Source organism: Prosopis cineraria, unplaced genomic scaffold (assembly GCF_029017545.1).
Source record: "Prosopis cineraria cultivar Desert tree isolate PC_DT_omini unplaced genomic scaffold, ASM2901754v1 PC13, whole genome shotgun sequence".
Classification (NCBI taxonomy): Eukaryota; Viridiplantae; Streptophyta; class Magnoliopsida; order Fabales; family Fabaceae; genus Prosopis; species Prosopis cineraria.
The window spans coordinates 9,263,669-9,285,528 of NW_026555344.1; the positions used below are offsets into that span (position 1 = coordinate 9,263,669).

General features: G+C 32.5%; 2 protein-coding genes across 2 annotated transcripts; both read right to left on the bottom strand.

Moving 5' to 3' along the window:
• Positions 1 to 1,738: 1,738 nt before the first annotated feature.
• LOC129290178 (leucine-rich repeat extensin-like protein 3) lies at positions 1,739 to 2,708 on the bottom strand. The gene has a single exon (XM_054926885.1). The coding sequence runs from the start codon at positions 2,554 to 2,556 to the stop codon at positions 1,876 to 1,878; it is 681 nt and encodes a 226-aa protein (XP_054782860.1). The 5' UTR covers positions 2,557 to 2,708; the 3' UTR covers positions 1,739 to 1,875.
• A 13,542-nt stretch (positions 2,709 to 16,250) lies between these two features.
• LOC129290276 (plasma membrane ATPase-like) lies at positions 16,251 to 20,832 on the bottom strand. Its single transcript, XM_054927001.1, has 14 exons — positions 20,712 to 20,832; positions 20,497 to 20,616; positions 20,282 to 20,380; positions 19,743 to 20,195; positions 19,339 to 19,665; positions 19,132 to 19,251; positions 18,766 to 18,888; positions 18,578 to 18,682; positions 18,189 to 18,498; positions 17,577 to 18,091; positions 17,318 to 17,491; positions 17,040 to 17,222; positions 16,753 to 16,934; positions 16,251 to 16,658 (listed from the first exon to the last, which is right to left on the bottom strand). The coding sequence occupies exons 1-14, from the start codon at positions 20,751 to 20,753 to the stop codon at positions 16,562 to 16,564; spliced, it is 2,850 nt and encodes a 949-aa protein (XP_054782976.1). The 5' UTR covers positions 20,754 to 20,832; the 3' UTR covers positions 16,251 to 16,561.
• Positions 20,833 to 21,860: the final 1,028 nt, after the last annotated feature.

The window sequence follows — 21,860 nt, forward strand, 5'->3', positions numbered from 1 at the left end:
TTCAAATTTATAATTGAGATTACCAAACTTGCAAGAATCATCTTCTCCATCGGTTGTTTCTCTCAGAAGAAGCAATCGAATCAATTTCATGAAACACACACGAGTCAAACCAGAAGAAGGAAAACCATGATGGCATGTTTGGCTAAGGAAAATTGAGGAGATCAGAGTGAAAATTTTAACAAGTTTGATTTGAGAAAATTGGGAAAATGGGTTTAATTTTTTTTATTAATTTTCCTTACTCTTTTATTTTACATGTTTTTATTAAAATTTTATAACCCCACATCTTAAAATTATTTTATTCGTTGACTGTATCATAGTATTTTTTACACCAAATTTATTTTCTGGATTTTACTTTTGAGAAATTGATGGCCTGTTTGGCAATCTGTTTTGAAACAGTTTTTTATTTTTCAGAACAAAAAAAAAAAAAAACCTATTTGATAATGTATTCTCGAAATGTGTTTTAGAGAATAAAAAAATAAAATATTATTTTGAAAAACAGAAAAATGAAAACAACTTTCAAGTGTTTTAGAATTATTATTTTAAAAAATAAGAGAGAATGAGAAAAATACGTATTTTTATTATTATTTTATTCTCAAAACATATTTTACAAAACACCAATTCTCAAAATAATAAAATAAAAATAGTTTTAAACAGCCCTGAATCATTCCCAAATCCCAAAATCAACTCAACCAGGTTTCAAGAAATTTATTTTATTAATCATTATTGATATCGACGGTTCCAATAATAAGTAAATAATATATATTTTTAAAAGTACACTATCATTATGTCTTTCATTGAAGAAGAATAATAAAAATTCGTTTTCTATATATTCAATTATTCATATATATAGTAACATACTTCCTTAACTAGAGACATTGACTCTGGGAGGGATGCGGTGGCCGTGCGGTGGTGTTTATCCCAAATTTGTCATTACAATCTCAAAAATTAATCAAATTGCATAAGAATAACATACTAGCATGATCGGATAAAATTTAAATGCATATATATATATATATATAAAGATTGGCTTATTAATTATTATTTATTAATGACTATGTATCACCATTGTTAAGCAGCACAGATCTCCGATTCTCTAGATTTATTAGCTAGTACTCCCTTTGTTTTTATCATAGAAAACAATTTCTCCGTTTTTATTCTAAGAGAAATTGTTACATATTTCTTTATTATTTTTTATAAGTAAAATTATAAAATGTAAAAAGAATTTATTATATTTTTCTTTAATTGTCTATCATAAAATTAAAATTTATTTTCACAAGACAAATTTATAATTAATTATAAAGTGATTTACTTTAAATTTGTTACTCCCTTCGTTAAAAAATATAAGGTATTTTTAATCAAATTTTACCTTAATAAAGTGAATACTTATTTTCAACTAATCATATTTTTTTATACTTATCCCTATTAAACACTATACAATAAATATAAAGTTATTATTAATAGAGACATTTTTTAAAGAAAGATAATAATTATACCTCAAAAGATTAAAAAAAGTCTTACATTTTTAAATATCAAACTCTTCAAAAAATATTTTATATTTTTAAATGAAAGGAGTGTTATAATTACATTGTGTGAATTATTATTATTTTTACTTGGATTTAAAAAGGTATTTCGCATGCCATCTTTCAATTTTATAAAAAAAGTGTACTCTGATAAAATGAAGTACTCAATTAATAAATAGATCTAGACTACCACGAGCATGTGCTTAACCGGGCCAATAAGAATTCTCTATTTGTTTTACTGAGATGCATAAACAGTACTTCACCGGTGCAGGGGGAGGAAAAAACATAAACAGTTTTTATAATATAGAAAATGAGGATTTTCTGATAATTTAAATGCAATAAAGTTGACGAAATCTCAGTTTTTGAAGGGAGGCGAGCCTGACGGCGGTGGAAGCTGAAAAGGTGGCGACACTACTAGAGGCGGCGACGGTCCTACAAGAACAAAGCTCTCCGGAGGTAAAAAGGGCGGTGCTACGGTAGAACCACCAGAGGGGAGATCTGGTGGTGGGAAAACGAAGCTCGGCGACTGCGGCGGAGGATCGGTGAATATATCAGGAGGAGGTGACAGCCATGGAAATATGGGCGTTTCTGGTAGATCTGGAAGTGGAGGAGGGGAGAAGACAAGCGGTGGTGGAATGACCAGCCACGGTGGAAAAACCACGGGCGGTGGCGGAGACGGAACCAAGGGAGGCGGCGGAGGCGGAGATGGTGGTGGGGGTGAAGGAACCAACGGCGGAGATGGCGGGGGTAGGTTCCGGCGAGGCGGCGTTGATGGAAATGGTTGAAATGGATTGTTAGGAGAAGGATAGGTGGGAAAAGGCCAGCGACCACAGAGAGCAAAAAGATAAAGATAAAAAGGGTCGCACTTGAATCGTCTTCCTAATCCTCCACCATGTCTGTGTCTTGTTCTGGAAAGCTTTTGTTGATCTGCCTCATGTTTGGGTAATAACGTGAGCTGTGAAAATGAGGGAGACAACAGAAGAAGAGAGATGAGAGCCACAATGAAGACGTACTTCGCATTTGGTTTCATTTCCATAGCCTGATACAATCAACAGTCCAAATGAGGATGCCTCTATTTAGAGGTTGAAGTGCATGCACATTGGAATGGAAGAGATATATAAGAGAGAGAGAGAGAGAGAGAGAGAGAGAAGAGAAGACAGAAGAATTACGACTTTCTATGGAGTTAGATTGGGATGTCATGAATGAGACGGACAAGAATTAGGTGATTGCTATGAATATTTATGAACGCTATTAGTAAGAGGGAGGGTGCCTCTTTGTAAGTGCCAATCTCACAAATGCCACCGGCTCCCATGGAAAACATCACACTACTCTTGCTTCCTTCATATACTATTGGACAAGGTCATCCAAACTTATTTAATTGTAGTCCTTCCTCTCTCATCTACTCTCTCTAGTCACATAGATTCCATAGAAGGATTGTAACTGTAATAACTATAAAATCCCATCAAATACAAAAATAATTTTGAAGTTCCGCGGTCCTTGATTGTAAATAAATTTTAATGTATATTTACTGAACTGTCCTTGTTTTAAAAAAAAATTAATCCCCCAGTCCTTATAGTTGAGTTTTTAACTAGGTCCTTATAGTTTTTTTTTTCTTTTTATTGAGTTCTTCAAATTTACTTTATTACATCAGTTGATTCTTTTTGTTTAAAACTGTTAATAAATGTTAACGGTGTTAAAAATTCCATTAAGTAATAATTACGTGGCAATATAATGGGAATTTTATTTTCATCAAATCTGATCGGGGACCAAATTTCTTTTTAAAAACATTTAAAATAGGAAACTCGTTCAATTCATGTAAATTGAAGACGTAAAGAAGCGTAACCAAGAAGATTCACATTTAAAGTTGCCATTGTCTCTTTTGTTCCATTGATATCGACGCAGGAAAGGAGGCAAAACCATCATCATTGAACTCTATAAGGTCAGTCAAGAGAGTCATTTGTCTTCTTTGTTTCATCGTTCTTTCTCCCTCTAGGTTAGTAAACATACTGTACTTGTGCTAAGTTGCTCTGAATCTTTTCTTTTCGATCATTGAATGAAGATGGGACTAAGTTGATGTTTTAGTGGTGATAGGATCAGGCGAGAGTTTTTTTCCAATAAGAAAATTGCAATACAAAATGAAGGTACAGCATTAGAGTAAACGAATGACATGCTAAGATTTTGCAAGATGTAAATTTTTTATAGATGTAATTTATAGATATAAATTGCAAGATGGAGTTTTTTATAAATATAAAAGTGGTGGGCCTTTAGTCAAAGACTTGCTGGGATTTCTTTTACTTTGTAACCCCTGAAATTGAATTTTTTATGTTAGAAAGTTTTTTCTATCATTTATATAGCTTCCCTGGTTGAATCTAAATGTAGGATAATGGAGGCTTTGAGTACAAACAATGTCAAAAAAGAACATTAAACTAAGTGCTGTCATGATTTTTTAGTGTAAGGTAATGTAATTGGCATCTTCATGTGTCCTTTGAAAATTAATATATTATCCACATATATGTTTATGTGATTTAGTGTCATCATCAAATATGGATGTTGTGGTATTAAATTTCAAGTATATGATGGAGCATGAAGAAAACATAGAAGGAGTGAGTAGGGATGAAATGCTATAATACTTAGATGATAGTGATGAAGCAAATTTGGGTGATGATTACTTTAATGAATTTATTGGCATTGACATAATGGATGACATGGGATAAGGTTGTAGTAGCTATTCAAATGTGTTAGACCACCAACATGAAGATATACAAATTGTTCCTTCCTCTGGAGTGTTAGATGAGAATATTGATGATTTGTTATTGGAATTAAAAGATGAGGAGTTATATAAAGACTATGCAATTGATGAAGATGAAGATAAGCTGATAACGAGATACTAAAAGTACAATCTAAATGAGATGTCCAAGGACTTCACATTTAGTTTAGGGATGGAGTTTACTTCAATCAAACAATTTAGAGATGCTTTAAAGGAGTACTCTTTGTTGAATGGTTATGCATTTGACTATGTAAAAAATGATAAAGAGAGATGTCGAGTGAAATGCACTAGTAGATGTGGCTGGCTAATGTTTGTAAGCAAAGAAAGTGACTCATTGACTTATCGACTGAAGACATTAAATCCAAGGCATGCGTGTAGAGTAATAATCAATGCAAAGAGGGCTTCATCAAAGTGGATTGCTAAAAAAATAATTGACAATGTCAAAATTAACAAAGATATTAAGTTGTCAGATGTGCAAGCAACCGTAAGAAAAGATTACATGGCTCAACCCTCAATTAGTAAAGCATTTCAGGCCAGAAAAATTGCAAGGGAGATGATTGAGGGGAATCATAAAGAAGAATATGCTTACTTGATGGACTATTGTTTGGAAGTCAAGTCAAAAAATCCAAGGTCCATATTTTGTCTTGTCACAAATAAGCCATATGTAGATTGTCCGTGAGTATTTAAAAGGTTGTATATGTGCTTGGAACTAGTGAAAAGGGGCTTCAAGGCAGCATATAGGCCAATTATTAGATTGGATGGATGCTTTCTCAAAGGCCTATATGGTGGTATATTACTAGTAGCAGTGGCTCGTGACCTTAATGAACAATATTTCCCTTTAGCTATGGCAATGGTGGAGACAAAAAATAAGGATTATTAGACATAGTTCTTGAAAAATTTGTTTGATAATATTAGCATCATGGCTGAAAAAAGATGGGTATTTATTTTAAACCAACAAGAAGAAATTAAGATCTAAAGTGCTTTAATTATCATATTTCTATTTATTTGTTCATATAAAAATTATTGGTTTTAATGTGTGGGTTTGGTTGAAGCATTTGAAGAGTTGCTTGGAGATGTTGAATATCATTATTGTGTAAGACACTTGTATGCCAATATAAAGGCATGGTATGGTGAAGAAACTTTAGCGAGAGACTTAGTGATTTGTGTAGCAAAGGCAACTTACCCACCGACATAGGAAGGGATAATGAATGAGTTGAAAAAGGTTCAAAGAATGCATATGATCACTTAATGACTTTTCCTCCATTTTGTTAGACCAAGGCACACTTTAATGATTATTTTAAATCTGATATGATTATGAATAACATATCAAAGTCTTTTAATGGTCAATTATTAAAGCCAAGAGAATGTCCAATTATTGGTCTTCTTGATTGGATTCGAACTTATTTGATGGATAGATTTCATCAAAATTGAGTAAAAGCATAAAAATATCGTGGCAAGGGATCTGTGTGCTCTCGACCTCATAAGAGGCTTGACAAAGAGATAGAAAATTCTAGAAAGTGGGAACCAAGGAGGGCTAATAATGATCAATTTGAAGTGTCATACAACTCTTAAAGGTTTATTGTTGATCTTCATTCCAAGTTACCTACTTGTTGATGGTGGCAACTAACTGGAATATCTTGCAGGTTTGTTTATAACTCACTTTTAAAGTTTCATTTATTCAATCTTTATAACTAATATTCTCTATCTTTTAGGCATAATGTTAGTTGCATTTATGTCAATTGACTAAACCCCATTGATTATGTAGATTCAACACTAAGTCTTGAAGCTCATGTGGAGTGTTATGCTCTCGTGATTTAGCCTATCAATGGAAAAGAGATGTGGGAGTGCACAAGCTTCGAACAATTGATCCCCTAAAATATCACAAGCGTCTCGGTAGACCAAAGAAGAAATGAAAAGAGAGCAAGATGAACCTCCATCTCCAAACAAGATTAGAGATCCAATATAAGTGTCAAGTGTAAGATCTATGGGAATTTCGATCACAACCGAAGGACTTGCGACAACCAATCAATTAAATGAGGGATACAGGATGTAGTAGCCAATATTGATGTTCAAAGGTTTAGAATAGATATTTTGGAGTTTTTTGGATGTGGCTTCATATGCCATTTTGTTGTAGTTAATAGGGTATGCTCATGTACTTAGAGATGATTTTATATATATTTTGGATTTAGTAATTAAGAAATGATGTTATGTTTTTGGTAGTTAACTCTAATCTTTCAGGATGCGTCTATAGATATGATTATTTCTCAAGCTTGCCTATTTTCTTTTTTTCTTCCTTGTTGGTTAGAGGTTTTCCTTCCTTGGCATGTTATTTATCTACCCTTTCCAATAGAAGTGTGCTACTTTTGGTGTATCTGTATCAGGTTGTGAGAATTCACTACAAGTTTGTGAGAATTTTCCACTGAGTTCTATGAAATTTACCTTTGTTTCTGTGCATAGATTATAGAATTGGAAAGAAAGAAAGATGAATAACACTCATATACTAAGTTTTATAAAATTTACCTTTATTTTTTATTCTAAGGTAATATTGTCAGGTTGTGAGAATTCAATATAAGCTTGTGCTAATCAATAAAGAAACTAGAAGGGGTGACAATTTTCTAACGTGGCAAATTTTTGTCCTATGATAGAGAGAACATGGCAATAACAACTTTTGACCATTCAATAAAATAGTGCATTGTATTACAAGAATATAAAATAGGACAATGACATATCCTTGTTACCATTCAATATCATTTTTTACATCAATTCTGAAATATAGTTGTTTATATGCCACTTCACAAGAAGTTACAAGATAGAAGCCTACAACTCAAAGTGGTAAAAATAGTCTGCCATACACTTTAAAATATGTAGCAGAAATGAACAACAACAATAACAAGCTAACAATCCTAAAGTCCTGAACAACAGCAGCAAATAAAACTTCTAAATGCTCAAACTAACAATCTTAAAGTCCTAAACAACAGTAGCAAGCCAAAAGCCTAGTTATTCAATTCTTCCCAAGTTACAAAAGCATATGCAACAAGCAAACCATGTGAATCTTCAAAACTAGTTCATTCTTTTACATGAGAATTTCTTCCATAATCTAAATGTCCCTGAAAGAAACTAACCAAAACAATATTCAAAGGATCAAAATAGTCATCTAACTATCAAATTTTCATAGAATAATCATAATTGCAAGAATCAAATAACCAGAATACTAATTCCACTTGCAAATAAAAATGAATTTTTAGTTATAGGTGCAAGGAGATAAAGCACCACACAGATTTAATTGATGAAGGTTTAAGGAATCTATCATTAAATTAGCATATAATTACACTTTATTAGCATATACCTTTAACTAACAAATGTGAAGAACCTACTCAAGAAGGAAAAGAAAAATTGAGAAATCAAAGGAATTTGAATCTATGTAAATCTTCTATGAATGCTGCAAATTTTAATTCCTAAAATGGAGAAGGAAATTGTCACTTTAATAGGGTACATATCGAAATATGAATTGATGATGAAGAAGGAAATTGCCACTTAAAAAGCATACCCATCCATATCTTAAATTGAGATTCATTTCCATAGTAAAGAAGCATAGTTTTTAGATTAAATACATTCGAGATTCTAATTCTACAAGTAACAAGCATAGAGTTAAAAAAGGTACCACTAAAGGCTATACTGGAGGAAGCCACATTAAGCGAAGAAACCTAGATTAAATAGGTTCTCTTGTCTCATAAACGGCTACCTCAACATGCCAAATTTATCCAAGAACTTGTTCCAAGTTTTGATAAAGAAAAAACCCAAAAGGCCGGTAGAGACGTTGAGGGAAGGCATAATCCTAGTGGTGAGATTCAATTTCATTACTATGAAATTGAATAGCATGCTTAGCAAAAGGCTCACCACAAGAGCTCTTACTGTTAGCTGATTTTTCTATGACAGCATCTTTACCAAACATCTTCCCTTCTCCTTTTCTCTTCTCTATGTACTTGAACGTTAGCAAACTTGATGTCTCCTTTTGCGGCTCTACCAAACCACCTTCCCTCCTCTTCCTTTCTTCTTTGATGTGCGTACCTACCCTAGTGAACAAGGCGTCTCCCTCTACAGCTTGCCAAACCACATCTCCTTCCTCCTCCTCTTTTTGATGCTACCCACCCGAACCCTAGCGATTGAAGGAGAAGAGTGCAGGGCCATTTTCTTAGAAAATTGCTTTTCATATGTGGCATGTATTTTTCATCTGATCCCACTTGTAAAAAAATGCCCACAAGACTGACTACCATGTCATGATTATGTAATGAAAATTTTAACACTGTTAGCACTTATTAATGATTTTAAGTGAACAGGATTAACTGGTGTAACATAATAAATTTAAAGGACTTAACAAAAAGAAAAAAAAACTATAAGGACCTGGTTAAAAACTCAATAAAACTATAAGGATTGTGGGATTAATTTTCCCTAAAAAAACCCTCTACCTTGTCCCATCTTCTTTTTCATTATCCTTTTCTCTCCCATGACATCACCTTCTATGTGTAAATACATGAGTTCTCTCTTCCTCCTTCACTTCATTCATTTTACAAAATCATTAAAAGGCAAATAGTGGTGGTGTGACTGGCTTTGAAGCTGTAAAAATGGAGGCTATGGTTAAGAAGAAGAAGAGGTCCAAGCCTAAGGAGGCTAATCATCGAGCTGAGGGCCTCTAATATGCATTTCTCTAGTGCCCATTGTAATGCACCAAGTTTCCAATTTTATTTTTTATTTTTCTTTATATCATTAGATTCTATTTAAAATAAGAGACATTTGGATATCTTGAAGTCCCAAAATGGTGAAGATTTATATTTTTTATGATTTTTCAAAAATAAAAGGAAATAATTCTAATATTTTTATTAAAAAAATTATAGAAAATATAAATTTTTATCATTTTGAGACTTTAAGATATCCATATATTTCTTATTTTAAGTAGAATCCAATGATCTAAAGAAAAGCAAAAAATAAAATTGAAGACCTAAAGAATTACAAAAGGCATTAGAGAAGGACATATTAAAGGCCCCCAACCCCTAATTATCACAGCAAGTAGATGGAAGAGGAGAAGAAGGAAGCGAAGCAAATGGAAGTAATGGTGCGAGTTGAGGAAAATGTTACTGGTTGGGCTAATAATTGAGATAAGACTTGGCCTTAGACTTATGATTTGGTCAATGACCAAATGTCGTGGGGTTCTGCTTGGTTTTGGTTTTAGGGATATGGATTTTATAAGTGAAGCTTTTGGTGCTAATATGCGCAGGCGACGTTGTTAGGGACGACATTATTTGGGATTTGAAGCAGGAAATCCCAAATCCCTTCAAGGGTGGATTAGGCTTCCTAAGAAGAAGAATGGGTCGTTCTAGTCATGAAACGTAGATTGCCAAATCTTCAGACAAACGAACAGAGATTGTCGAATATTAAGGACTTATCAACTTAGCATTGCAAAGCCATGGCACTTGAGAGATTTTTTTATTATTTAAATAGGGGTGTTTTTTTAAATAAAGACTAAAATTTATTTACTATTAAGAATCTTAGGACTTCATAATTGTTTTTTATTTGAGAAAATTACATTCAAGGATTATTCAATAAACTTATTTATAGATAATGATCAATACAAAATGAATTGTTGTTAAAAAGAAAATATGTACTTATTTTCTTTCAAATGAAACTTGTTATTTATTCTTCTATGTGAATAAGTTTCTTAAGTGATCCTTATATGTGATTTTATTTTTTTAATTCATGGGAAATTTCAATTATTATAATCCTCCTCCTATGGGACCTCTGTCTAATTTTTTTTTAGAAGATGCATTATATTATAGTCTGAAATGAGTATTTAAAGCATTGTTTTTAGACTTGAATTAACCTAGACAATCAGACCATTTAAACTATCGCCCGGAGAAGAAAATAGTCTAGTGCAACCATTTGGCCAGTTCTAATGGTTGACCTAGGTTGAATTGCTTTAACCCCAGTAATTCTTGCAAACTTGAAGGAAAAACTCAAAATCCAAAATGGTTGAATTGTTTTGAACATTTTTAATATATATGAATAGAAATATTTTTTATTTAATTACTATGTTATTGGTTAAAATATGAGACTCATGATCCATTAACCTTTTCTATTGTTTGGTGCAATTTTTAAAACACTGATTTCAAGTTTAACAAAGAATGATATATTTTTTTAGTTGATCGTAAGGTATCTATCTGAGAGGTGTCATGTGTAGGTATAGAAGGCATTTTGATAATTTTATGTGAGTAATTAATGAAGTATTTTTAAAAATATCTTTAATAAATAATTGAAATTAATAAGATTTTTATGTTTAGTGATAACTAAATTACTTTATTAAATAAAAGTAAATATGAAAAAAATATAATTTTTACACATCATTGACTATTTTCTTGAGAAGTTGAGTTGATAAAAAAATATTTTATAATTTTAAAATGAAGAGAGGAGGTGGTATTCTCAAATTTATAGAAAATGTATGAATTTATAGTTTTTTTCAATCTTCATTCGAATTGATATATTGACAATAAAGTGCCATATTGGAATCAAAAGTACCCCAACAACTTAATTATTGCCGCAATTGGAAGAAGGGATATGATTGAAAAAAATATATAGGGCTTGTTTGATTTTATTTTTTGTTTTTATTTTTTTTAACAATTTTGTTAAGTAATTTTTAAGAATAAGTTTTGAAAAAGTAAAAAAAATTATTTAAATTATTATTCTGAAAAATATTTTTAAACATATTTAAAAAAGTGAAATAAAATGTGAAAAAGTTATTTATTTTATTAGCATAGCATAATTTCATTAAAGAAAATATAATATTTTCTGCTTTTTCTCTAGCTTTATAGAATAATAAATAACAAAATATTAAAAAATCTGGTTTTTTTTAATTTTTCATAACAACTTTTAATTTTTTGAAGACAAATAACACAAAATACATCTTTAAATTTTTTTAAAATAGAAATTGTTCTAAAAGCAGAACTAGACAAACTATAAACACTCAAGTAATATATTTTATTAAAAAATTATTTAAACTAAGAAATGAAAAAAAAAATCCCAAGTTAAAATTGGATGAAGAGACAGATCTAAGGATGGTGGGTCTCAAAAAAAATGAGAGCATGAGAAATTTAAAACTCGAGTGTTAAAGTCCTCAAGAGTGCATAGGAAGGAAGAAGATTAGGGTGAAATGACAAAAAAGGACAAGGCGGGGAATGAAGAAGAATGAGGAACTTGAGATAGAAAGAAAGGTGAAGAAGCAACTTTCCTAATAGGGATGAAATATATGGGTCAACTCGATTCATATGGATTGGCCTATATGGATTGAAAAAAATGTAAGTTGGATTGAGTTTAATTTATTTTTATATGTGTTGAAAAAATTTCAACCTAACCCTTGAGGGTTAACAGGTTAAATAGACTAACACGCCAACTCATTTATTTATTTTTTATGAATTTTTTAAAAATATATCTAAATAATAAGTTTTAATTTTTTTTTGGTAAATAAAGACAAGCTAAAAACTTGAGGAAAATACCACTACAAACTAGTGAAGATCAGGTTCAGGTGGACATAGATCCACCAAACTCTTATCTGCCTAAAAACTATCCAATTGTTTAGGAGCTATTGTAGGTACCGAGATAAGATCAAGCAAGCCATGAAAATTGTTCTTTGCCATTGAATCAACACATATTATATTCTCACATCCAATGTGAAAAACTTCAACCTCCCAATCTCCAAAGAGCAAGTCACGAATATCAACTAGTACAGCTCTTAAAGGATGAGTACCTAACATATCTCTTCTAATCAAATTTATAGCGTCCTTTGAATTTGAAAAAATTTGAATCTTGGTCAAACTGAGAAACTTGGACACCATTAAACTAGATTTTATTACATTGAGTTTAGCCTCAGTGATTGAGAAGTGTCCCAAATCTTGTTGAAACCCCAAAATCCAATCGCCTCAATCATTGTGAAGAACTCCACCATAAGTTACACGTTTTTGCTGCACAGATCCATCTACATCAACACAAACTACACCATAAGGGGGTAGAGTCTATCTTCTTTTCAACTAAGAAAATCCTTGGAAGACCATGTGTCATAGTTTATTGTTCACTATACTTTCCATCAATAGATATTTTCCTCTATGTATGGTCTCCATAATTGAAAAGTTGCTTCCTTAAAATAAAGATTTGCACCTAGATGTTCAGAGAATCCAATAAAAAGTGGCAAAAACTCTTGTCCAAGACCATAAGTTGAATTTCCCCTTGGCTGGTTCGTTTTTGAGTTCCAATGGAGCCAACCCTACAAATTGTCATGGAAAAAACTAGAGAGAGAGTTCGGGTTTAAAATATAGGTTCACACATCTTTTGCTCTCTCACAATCTCTCAAAACATAAAGGACAGACTCCTTATGATTACATTCAAAGGGACATAAAGAAGTGTTTGATAAGCCTCTCTTAGCTCAGAGTAAGTTGGTAATTAATCTCTCATGAGAAATTTGCCACAAGAAGAATTTAATTCTTTTAGGAATTTGCCACTTCCAAATTTTATTCCATAAGGGAGAACTACTCATGCCATTCCTTTAGGTAAGAAAGCTATATGCACTCTTGACCAAGAAGTTACCATCCCTTGCTGGCCTCTATTTTAGCTTATCCTCATAATTCATGTTAGGGGGATTTATTTTACATAGACAAGACATTGAAGTCTCCAAGCACCAACCAAGGGTCCTGTGTTGTACTAAAAAGTGTGCGAAAGGATTCCTATAAATTACATCTAGTACTCGCTTTGGTTTCTCCATATACTGTCATAATAAATACCTTTTCATTCACATTGTTGTCCAGGACTTGGCAATGAAGGAATTGAGAGTTGGATGACACATAGTCAATGCAGAAAGAATCATTGTTTCAAAGCAACCAAATACCTCCAACAAAACCACTAGATTCTATACTTAACCAGTGACTAAAACCCAATTTACGGACAACATTATTTGCGCGATTACCACTGATACAAGGTTCCATCAAGCAAAAGATATCAATCTTATGGTGACATACCATATCTTTAAAAATAATAGGGAAAGCACGGCTTTTGGACCCCAACAATTCCATGATGCAACTATCATTAAATAAGTTTCAATTTAATATTTCTTCATGATTCATTCTAAATATACCAAAGTATTAATTTATAATGTTTATACAAAATATATAAATTGATCCAACTAAATAAGTCATGCCTAATATGGTTTATAATTTATATCCACAAAATTTTTCTCTTTTTTAATTTTTTAAAAAATAATATAGGTTAAATGGACCCTAACCTATCAGGATTAATCCATATGATTCATAGGTTATATGGTCTAGGCTAGAAAAAACTTATTTTTATTTGGGTTAATTTTTTTTCAACCCAACCCAACCCTTAAAACAGGTTATTTAGGTCAACTCATATTCCTGACTCTATTCCCTATTACACCAAGTCATTTGGATCAAAATTTCAAGCACTTACCCTTGATTATATTGTTGTTTTTACTTATTTTTATGGGTTTCTGATTGCAATATTCGTTGTCAAATCTTCTTTATTCCATCGTATGATATTCTGAAAATTTAGAAGCACTATTATTTATAACCTCCCATCTAAACTAGTTCATAGTTCTTTTACGTGGACCGTTTTTATTTTCATGAGTTCCTAAGGAATACTTTTAATTTGTTTTATTTAATATGATAATATATTTTAAGATTCAAATTTAAAATTATAGAATATACTTGCTCAACTTCTTTAAACCAAGTGCCTTTTGGTGTTATCAAAGATTTATAGTCTAATGATTCTAACATTTCACTTTCAATATAAAATATGATTAAGAGATAATGATACATAAGGCCCCCAAATGAAAAAAATTGCAATTAAAGCCCAATATATTTTAAATTTGTTCTATAGGCCCTAAAGCTTTATATGCAAATATGTTTTAGGGTGAAAAGACTCATTTATTTCTCATTTGAAATGAACAAGTTTCTTAGGTAGATGTACAACATAATGTCCGTATATAACATAACAAAATCCATACATTAACAACACAATATTTATTTACCATACATAGTTTGAGTGATTTAGTTGAATAATAATATGCAAGTTCTCTAGACGTATGAACAACATAATATCTATATATAATATAATAAGATTCAAACATTAACAATACAATATTCATTTATTATACCTAATTCATATGGTTTAATTGAATAATAATGTACAAGTTTATCAGGTGCATAATAGAATGTTTATATATAACATGACAAGATTCATACATTAACAATACAATGCTCGTTTATTATACAAAGTTTGTGTGGTTTAGCTGAATAATAATGTACAAGTTTTTTAAATATATGAACAACAGAATATCCATATATAATATGATAAGGTTTATATATTAACAACACAATGTCTTGGGCACAATATTATTTTTTAAAATGAGAGGCAAATGAGTCTTTTTACTTGAAAACATATTTGCATATAAGGCATTTGGGCTTACAAAATAAATTCAAAATGTATTGGATCTTGGGGGAAATTTCTTTGATCTTGGGACCTTTGGTGTCATTGTCCCTATAATTAATATATTTAAATCTACCTTCCATATGATTTTAATTTTGAAAAACATATTTCAAATACCAGTGATAGTTACGAATATAAGTAGATATTTTATTTGAAGTATTAATTTTTTGTTAATACTTCTCTCAATATTTTTATTTCTTAAAATAATTGAATACTATCAATATTACAATGTTGACTAAACCTTATTGATGTTTTAGATTAATGTTGAAGTTTTAATTAATCCTCATCCAAATAAATTTTTTTCAAGTAAACACAACAAATATCTTAAATATTTTAAAAATTGTTCAAATCAACTATCAATGAAAAAGCAAATTGATTTGATGTAAGTAGAAAAAATTCCATACAAAAACAATCTTTTGTTCAATATTCCCTCCTTAAAAAATAAGGTATTTTTAACTAACTTTCACCCCTCAATAAAATAGTTGCGTACTTTTAAATTAATCCTATTTTTTATATTTACTCCTATTAAATATTCTATAATAAAAATAAGTCATTATCAATAGGGATACTTTAAAAAAAGAAATGATTACATTTCAAAAGACTAAAAATGTCTTACATTTTTAATATCTAACTTCTCAAAAAATGTCTTATATTTTTTAACGGAGAAAGTATATAATATCTTTATAAACATTTTCATAAAAAATATTAAAACTCGTTAAATATCCAAGTGAATTGCTGAACTTTGATAATTATATATAAATATAAGTGAGTATTTATACCATACAATCCAATTTAGTTTAGTTTAGTTTGACCAAGTGTAGTTAGGCGATTTGAATTAGGTGAAATATAGTTAATACTTCCTGAATGAAATTCTGAAACCCAACCATATAGTTAAAACAAAAAAAAAAACAAAAAGAAAAGAAAAGAAATACGTGCTGAAACTATCACCCGATTGAGGCGTGACAATACTGAAAAATATATTTATTAAATATTATATTGAATACGAAACAATTATTAAAAAATTGATTTCATCAACCAGACTGAAGTAAGAAAATTGGATATGCTTCAGTGTTTGTTTCGATCCTATATATGAATCATTTTTAACTAACTAAAAAAAAAAATAAGACAAGTTAATTGGTTGAAATAACAAAATTGTTTTAAAATTGAATCAATTTTCATTTTTCCCCAGACAAACACCATTATTAAATATTTTCATATCACCTTGGAATGTGATCAAGAAGATCTTTTTGAAATAATTCATTAAATTTTATGCAAAATGATAAAAAAAAAAGTTACTTATATTAAATACTACGACTTCCTTTTAGAAAGCGTCCAATAACATATAGGATCAGATGGAGCATTTGAGGAAAAATATCCTGATTTAATAATATTATGAACTCATTTCAGTTGGCAGACGTAGCAAATGATAAAATATAGTTTTAGTGACCCCTTATTTTCATTGAACATAAGAATAGAAATAATCAATATTCATATTCAAATAATAATTAACAATTGCAACGAGTCATTCGGTCTCTCAACCCCCAACTCTAGATTGTCTTTAACAGTACAATCTCAGAACGTTGGATTATTACAATGCTTATTATTAAGCATCTTGAAAACCAAATGAGGTCAATCAATTAATCAATATATAGGAAAATGATATAATAATCTTTCCTATGCTGTATACCTATGTGCATATATATGCATGCAGATCATTGCTTGCTCGCAATTCCTTTCACATAGTATAGTGCTGATTAATCTTCTCAATATCAAGTCCCTTCAGCTTAACCACAGATTCCACATGCCCTTTCAGCGTGTGAAGCTCCCTCAACCTAATTCACAACACAATTCAATTCAATTTGGTTCCAATAAGCAAGACATTCACTGTATTTAGCGTAGCAACTCATTTGACATTAGTGTTATTACCTTGCAACTTCAGCACGTTTCCTTGCTTGTTCTGCAATTTCAGTAAGTTCTCTGTAATCTGTTGTGTCCTTCAAGATGCTTTCTGGTTGTGGAGGATTCAGGCCATGGAGAGTGCGTTGAGCTGCAGCCCATTGCGCTTCTCTCTCCCCTCTTCCATAGTCTTTCTTTGTGGTGAAAGCGGTCTGCATCAGAAAAATCCAAACATGTCAGCGTATAGATTTATCTTTCATGTCTCTTGATCAACACAACATCAACAAGCAAGTATACATATTTGAAGAATTCAATACCCTGGTTTCAGTAATGTTGTTCCAAGCCTTGCCACTCAATGCATATCTGATGGCAAACTTTATGATATCTAAAGGAATGTAGAAGATGATGCTGTAGAGCCAAATCACACCAGCCCAGCCCCATCCAATTCCTTTAATCCTTGCAAAGCCCCAATGTGCATAAACGGCTAATAAGGTCGCAATCTAGATCATGAATCAACCCAGAAAGAGAAATGCTACTTAGAAATCTTCTGGAAGAAAAAGAATTTAGAGTGAAGTTCGTTTTTGTTGAGACTCACCAATTGTGCGACGAGAAAGGCACTAACAAGCAAGAGACCAGGGCGTTCAACATATGACCAGCTCCTTGAACGAGTGACAAAGATGAGAGCTTGACTCACTATACTCACTTGAAGGTAAACAGCTGCTGTAAGCTCATCCTCACTGTGCCTGATAGATCTAACTCCAAATTTTTCCTGCCAATGATTCATCACTATTGGATAAGTACTAAAGAACATATTGGTTATTTAAAGAAAGTTTAGAGGTTAGTTAATTTTGTACTGTGAAGAAATCAGATGCATGAGCAGCCCAGAAGAAGACAACAGTCATGACAGCAAGATAGGCACCAAGGACAATGCCAGTAGCAAAAATCTCATTGAGCTTCCAGGAATCAGGAACTGGAGATGGCTTTACTCTGTCCTTGGAAATGGTCATGATGGTCCCATCATTTAGTATAGCAATAATGAGAACCATGAAAGGTGAGAAATCAAATTTCCAGATGAGAGCAAGAAGCATAAATCCCAGAACAATACGGATTGTTATGGAGACAGCATAAATGGTGTAGTTCTTCATCCTCTGGAAAATAGCCCTGCTTGTTAACACTGCACTTATAATCACACTCAAACCTGGCTCTGTTAGGACTATGTCAGATGCACTTCGAGCTGCATCTGTTGCATCAGCCACTGCTATTCCAATATCTGCTTTCTTCAATGCAGGTGCATCATTCACACCATCTCCAGTCATTCCACATATGTGTTTCCTATCTTGCAGCCTCTTCACTATCTCGTACTTGTGCTCTTCATTTCACATAATTCGTTAGTAATTCAAGCATTTATAGTTAATAAACAATAATAATTAATGATTTGAGTATGTTTTTTTTTTTTTTTTCTTTACCGGGAAAGACTCCGGCAAACCCATCAGCCTTTTCAATAAGCTCGTCAATGGGAAGAGTAGCAATGCTCTCATCCTTGTGGTCACCAAGGAGAGAAGAAGAAGGGTACATGTTGCTTCCCATCCCAAGCCTGCGACCAGTCTCTTTACCAATAGCTAGCTGGTCGCCAGTAATCATCTTCACGTTCACTCCGAGTCCCAGAGCTTTTTTGATAGTCTCTGCACTGTCATGTCTTGGTGGATCAAAGAGAGGCAAGAGACCCACAAAATGCCAAGGTCCTCCTGCACTTTCCTTTGTCTTCTCTGGCACTTCCTGCAAGTATATATACAATCCCACACAATAAATTTTAGTTGACTCATCACTGCTTCCACTGCAAGCGACCGCTACTTACTTGTCTAGCAATAGCAAGAGATCGAAGACCACGATCAGCGAACTGATCAATAATGGCATGAGCTCTTTTCAGCGCATCACCCCGGAGACTGCAGAGTGCTATAATCTGGAAGGAATTTTACAAAAATGAGGGAAAATTTTCAAGGAAACAAGAGCACTAAGCCAATAAGCACTACAACATCTATTTACTTGCTCTGGAGCCCCTTTGCTAACTCTGTGCCAATTGCCTGCGGAATCAATGTATGTTATGGCTGTACGCTTGTCCACTGGATTGAAGGGAAGGAAATGCACCTCTTGGATGCCATCCCTAGCCTGTAGCAACAAATTGTCACTAAATCAATTCATTTATAATACAAATACGTGAAGTTTGGGATTGTCTTGCGTTCCAAGTTTGATATTGCAATATTCCCATCTTTCCAAACTTGGGTAGCATGCTCTTTATAATACAATTTTGTCTTTGCCAAATTCAAGATCCATTTATAATTCAGGTAGATTTTCTCATAGTTGAGGCTAATGCTTTAAATATCATGGAATTAATATTTTGAGATTATATACCTCCTTTGGATCACCCAACATTCCAACAATGCAAGCATCAATGGCATCCTGGTTCTCCACCCTAGAGGCCCTGGCTCCAAACAAAATTAACATGTCCTTGTCCATATTTTTTTCAAAAACCTGCAAATGATTATAAACTTAGAAGGATTCTTAAATAGATGACCATCTCAAATCAAACCTTTAAAATACACGGGAATTTGAACATACCTCAACCAAAGCCTTGTCCACTGTGAGCTTGTTCAATGTTAGAGTGCCGGTCTTGTCACTACATAAAACATCCATCCCTGCCATCTCCTCAATGGCTGTCATCCTCTTGGTGATGGCTCCTTGCTGGGAAAGTCGATGGGAACCGATAGCCATTGTTACTGACAAGACAGTAGGCATGGCAATCGGAATCCCTCCAATGAGAAGCACCAAGAGATTGTCAATTCCATCCCTATACTTGCGATGCTGAATTGGGTACATGACGACAATCTCTACAATGATCCCCACAGCAATGGAGCAAATGCAGAAGTTTCCAATTGATGTCAACACCTGCTCAGATCAATGATCATTATCAAATAGAGATTCAAAAGAACATTCACATAGAAAAGAGTAGAGAGGTAGTTTACCTTTTGGAAGTGGCCAACTTGATTGGTGCTGTCCACTAAGTGAGCAGCCTTACCAAAGAAGGTGTGGACCCCAGTGGCAATGACAATGGCTTCAATCTCACCTTGCTTAACGGTGGAGCCAGAGAAGACTTCATCACCTGGATTCTTCGTGACAGGCAATGATTCACCAGTGAGTGCAGACTGATCTATCTTGAGTGGGTCACCTTCCAAGAGACGAGCATCAGCAGGGATAATGTCTCCTAGCTTGACACTGATGATATCTCCTGGTACTAATATAGCAGCGTCCTGCTCGACCCATGCTCCATCTCGACGGACCTTGGTTTTTGGAGCAAGATTTGCCATGAGTGCTGCAGCAGCATTCCCTGCATTATTCTCTTCTATAAAGCTAATGGTGGAGTTGATAACCAGCAACACCACAATTCCCACAAAATCCTGCCAATCTGGTGGCTGGCCCTGCATTTTTCAATCAACGTCTTTTAGGGATCAATGCCATTGATTCACATTTCAAGAATACGTAGTTAGTAATTAGTATTGCGTACCCCGCCATTAGCCAACGCAATGGCCATGATAGCAGCAGCTTCCATCACCCATGATAGAGGGTTCCACATAAACCCCAAGAATTTCAGCACCTTACTTTCCTGTTTTCAAGATCAATGCCATTGATCAGCTTTTTTTCCTTTCATCAGGCAGTTGGAAGACTCAAGAAAATGAACTAGTCTATATATATATATATATATAATCAGCGGAGAATTGCCTTCTTCTCTTCCAGCTTGTTGTAGCCAAAAACACCCAATCTCTTTTGCCCTTCCTCATTTGTGAGACCCTCTTTTGTACAATTCAGTTCACGAAATACTTCTTCCACTGGTATGCGTTCCTGCAAGTATCAGAAACAGAGGATTCTTACACATATATACTCGCAGAGAAGAAGAAACCAAGAATCTGGATTCTGCATAATCAAGAGAAACGTACAAGATCAACATTCTCTTTCTTGATTTCTTCAAGGCCCGCCATGGTTGATTCTACAGTTAAGTTAAAGAAGCTTGTTTTTTTGTTTTATAAAAATGGTAGTTAGTGAACAAGTTGTAATTGTTTCTTCACAAAGAAAAGATCATATATAATAACAGAGTTGCCCGATTCATTAGTATCTCTCTCTCTCTCTCTCTAAAATCACTCATTTCCATACACTATCTCTTTTTCATCTCTATCACACACTTGGGCTCTTCTGTAACCAATTTTTGTTTCTTCATTTTTGCCTATAAATTTTGCCAATGACTTGGTTATCTATGCTTTGGCACAACAGATGCTCACTACCATTTAATCTTTAGCCACGTGTCATGTGGTTGACTGTGGTTATTAATTATCATATCTACATGTTAAATCTGTTTTTTTTTTTTAGATGTATAAGTATCAATTTCTTAAATATGGAAAACTCAGTTTTTCAGGAATATAGATTATTATTATTTTTTTTTTGCATGAAATTTTCATTTATGTATTAAATTTCTGAACATCAACCTTTTATTTCCTAACCCTTTCTCTGACCTTTATCTTTTTTTTTTTTTTTTAAACTGACAAATGCATTAGATTCCTTTGGACTTGAACTTTTTTTCTTGGAATAAAAATCAACAGTGTTTTTGTTTCTGTAATCGTAAGAAGCGTAAAAAAAAATAAAAATATTATTTTTTATTTATATGAATTATATTTTATATGTTCAATCAGAATAATTATACTCAGTACTCACTATTTAATTTAATGTAATTTTCATTTAGAAGAAAAATGTTAAAACTCAAGAGAGTTGAATGTAATTCTTTTATGATTTACCCATTTATGAACTATTCAAATTTAAAGGTTTTGCGTTTGAAGTAACATTTTCTTTTTATTAATGAGAAAGCTAAAAGCATATTTTGATTCCTTGCTGTAACTTATTAAGTCTTCAAGGGTTAACTTATAATGTTTTCTGTAAAGATATAATCAAGTAGTTAAGATCAGAATGATATACCATGCGACATACATTAATAAATTAATTTATAGATATTTCGAGATGATTTTCAGGCAAAAGATGACATTATTTTAAACCTTTAAAATTTTAAAGAATCGCAATATTTATTTTTGGGATCTTTT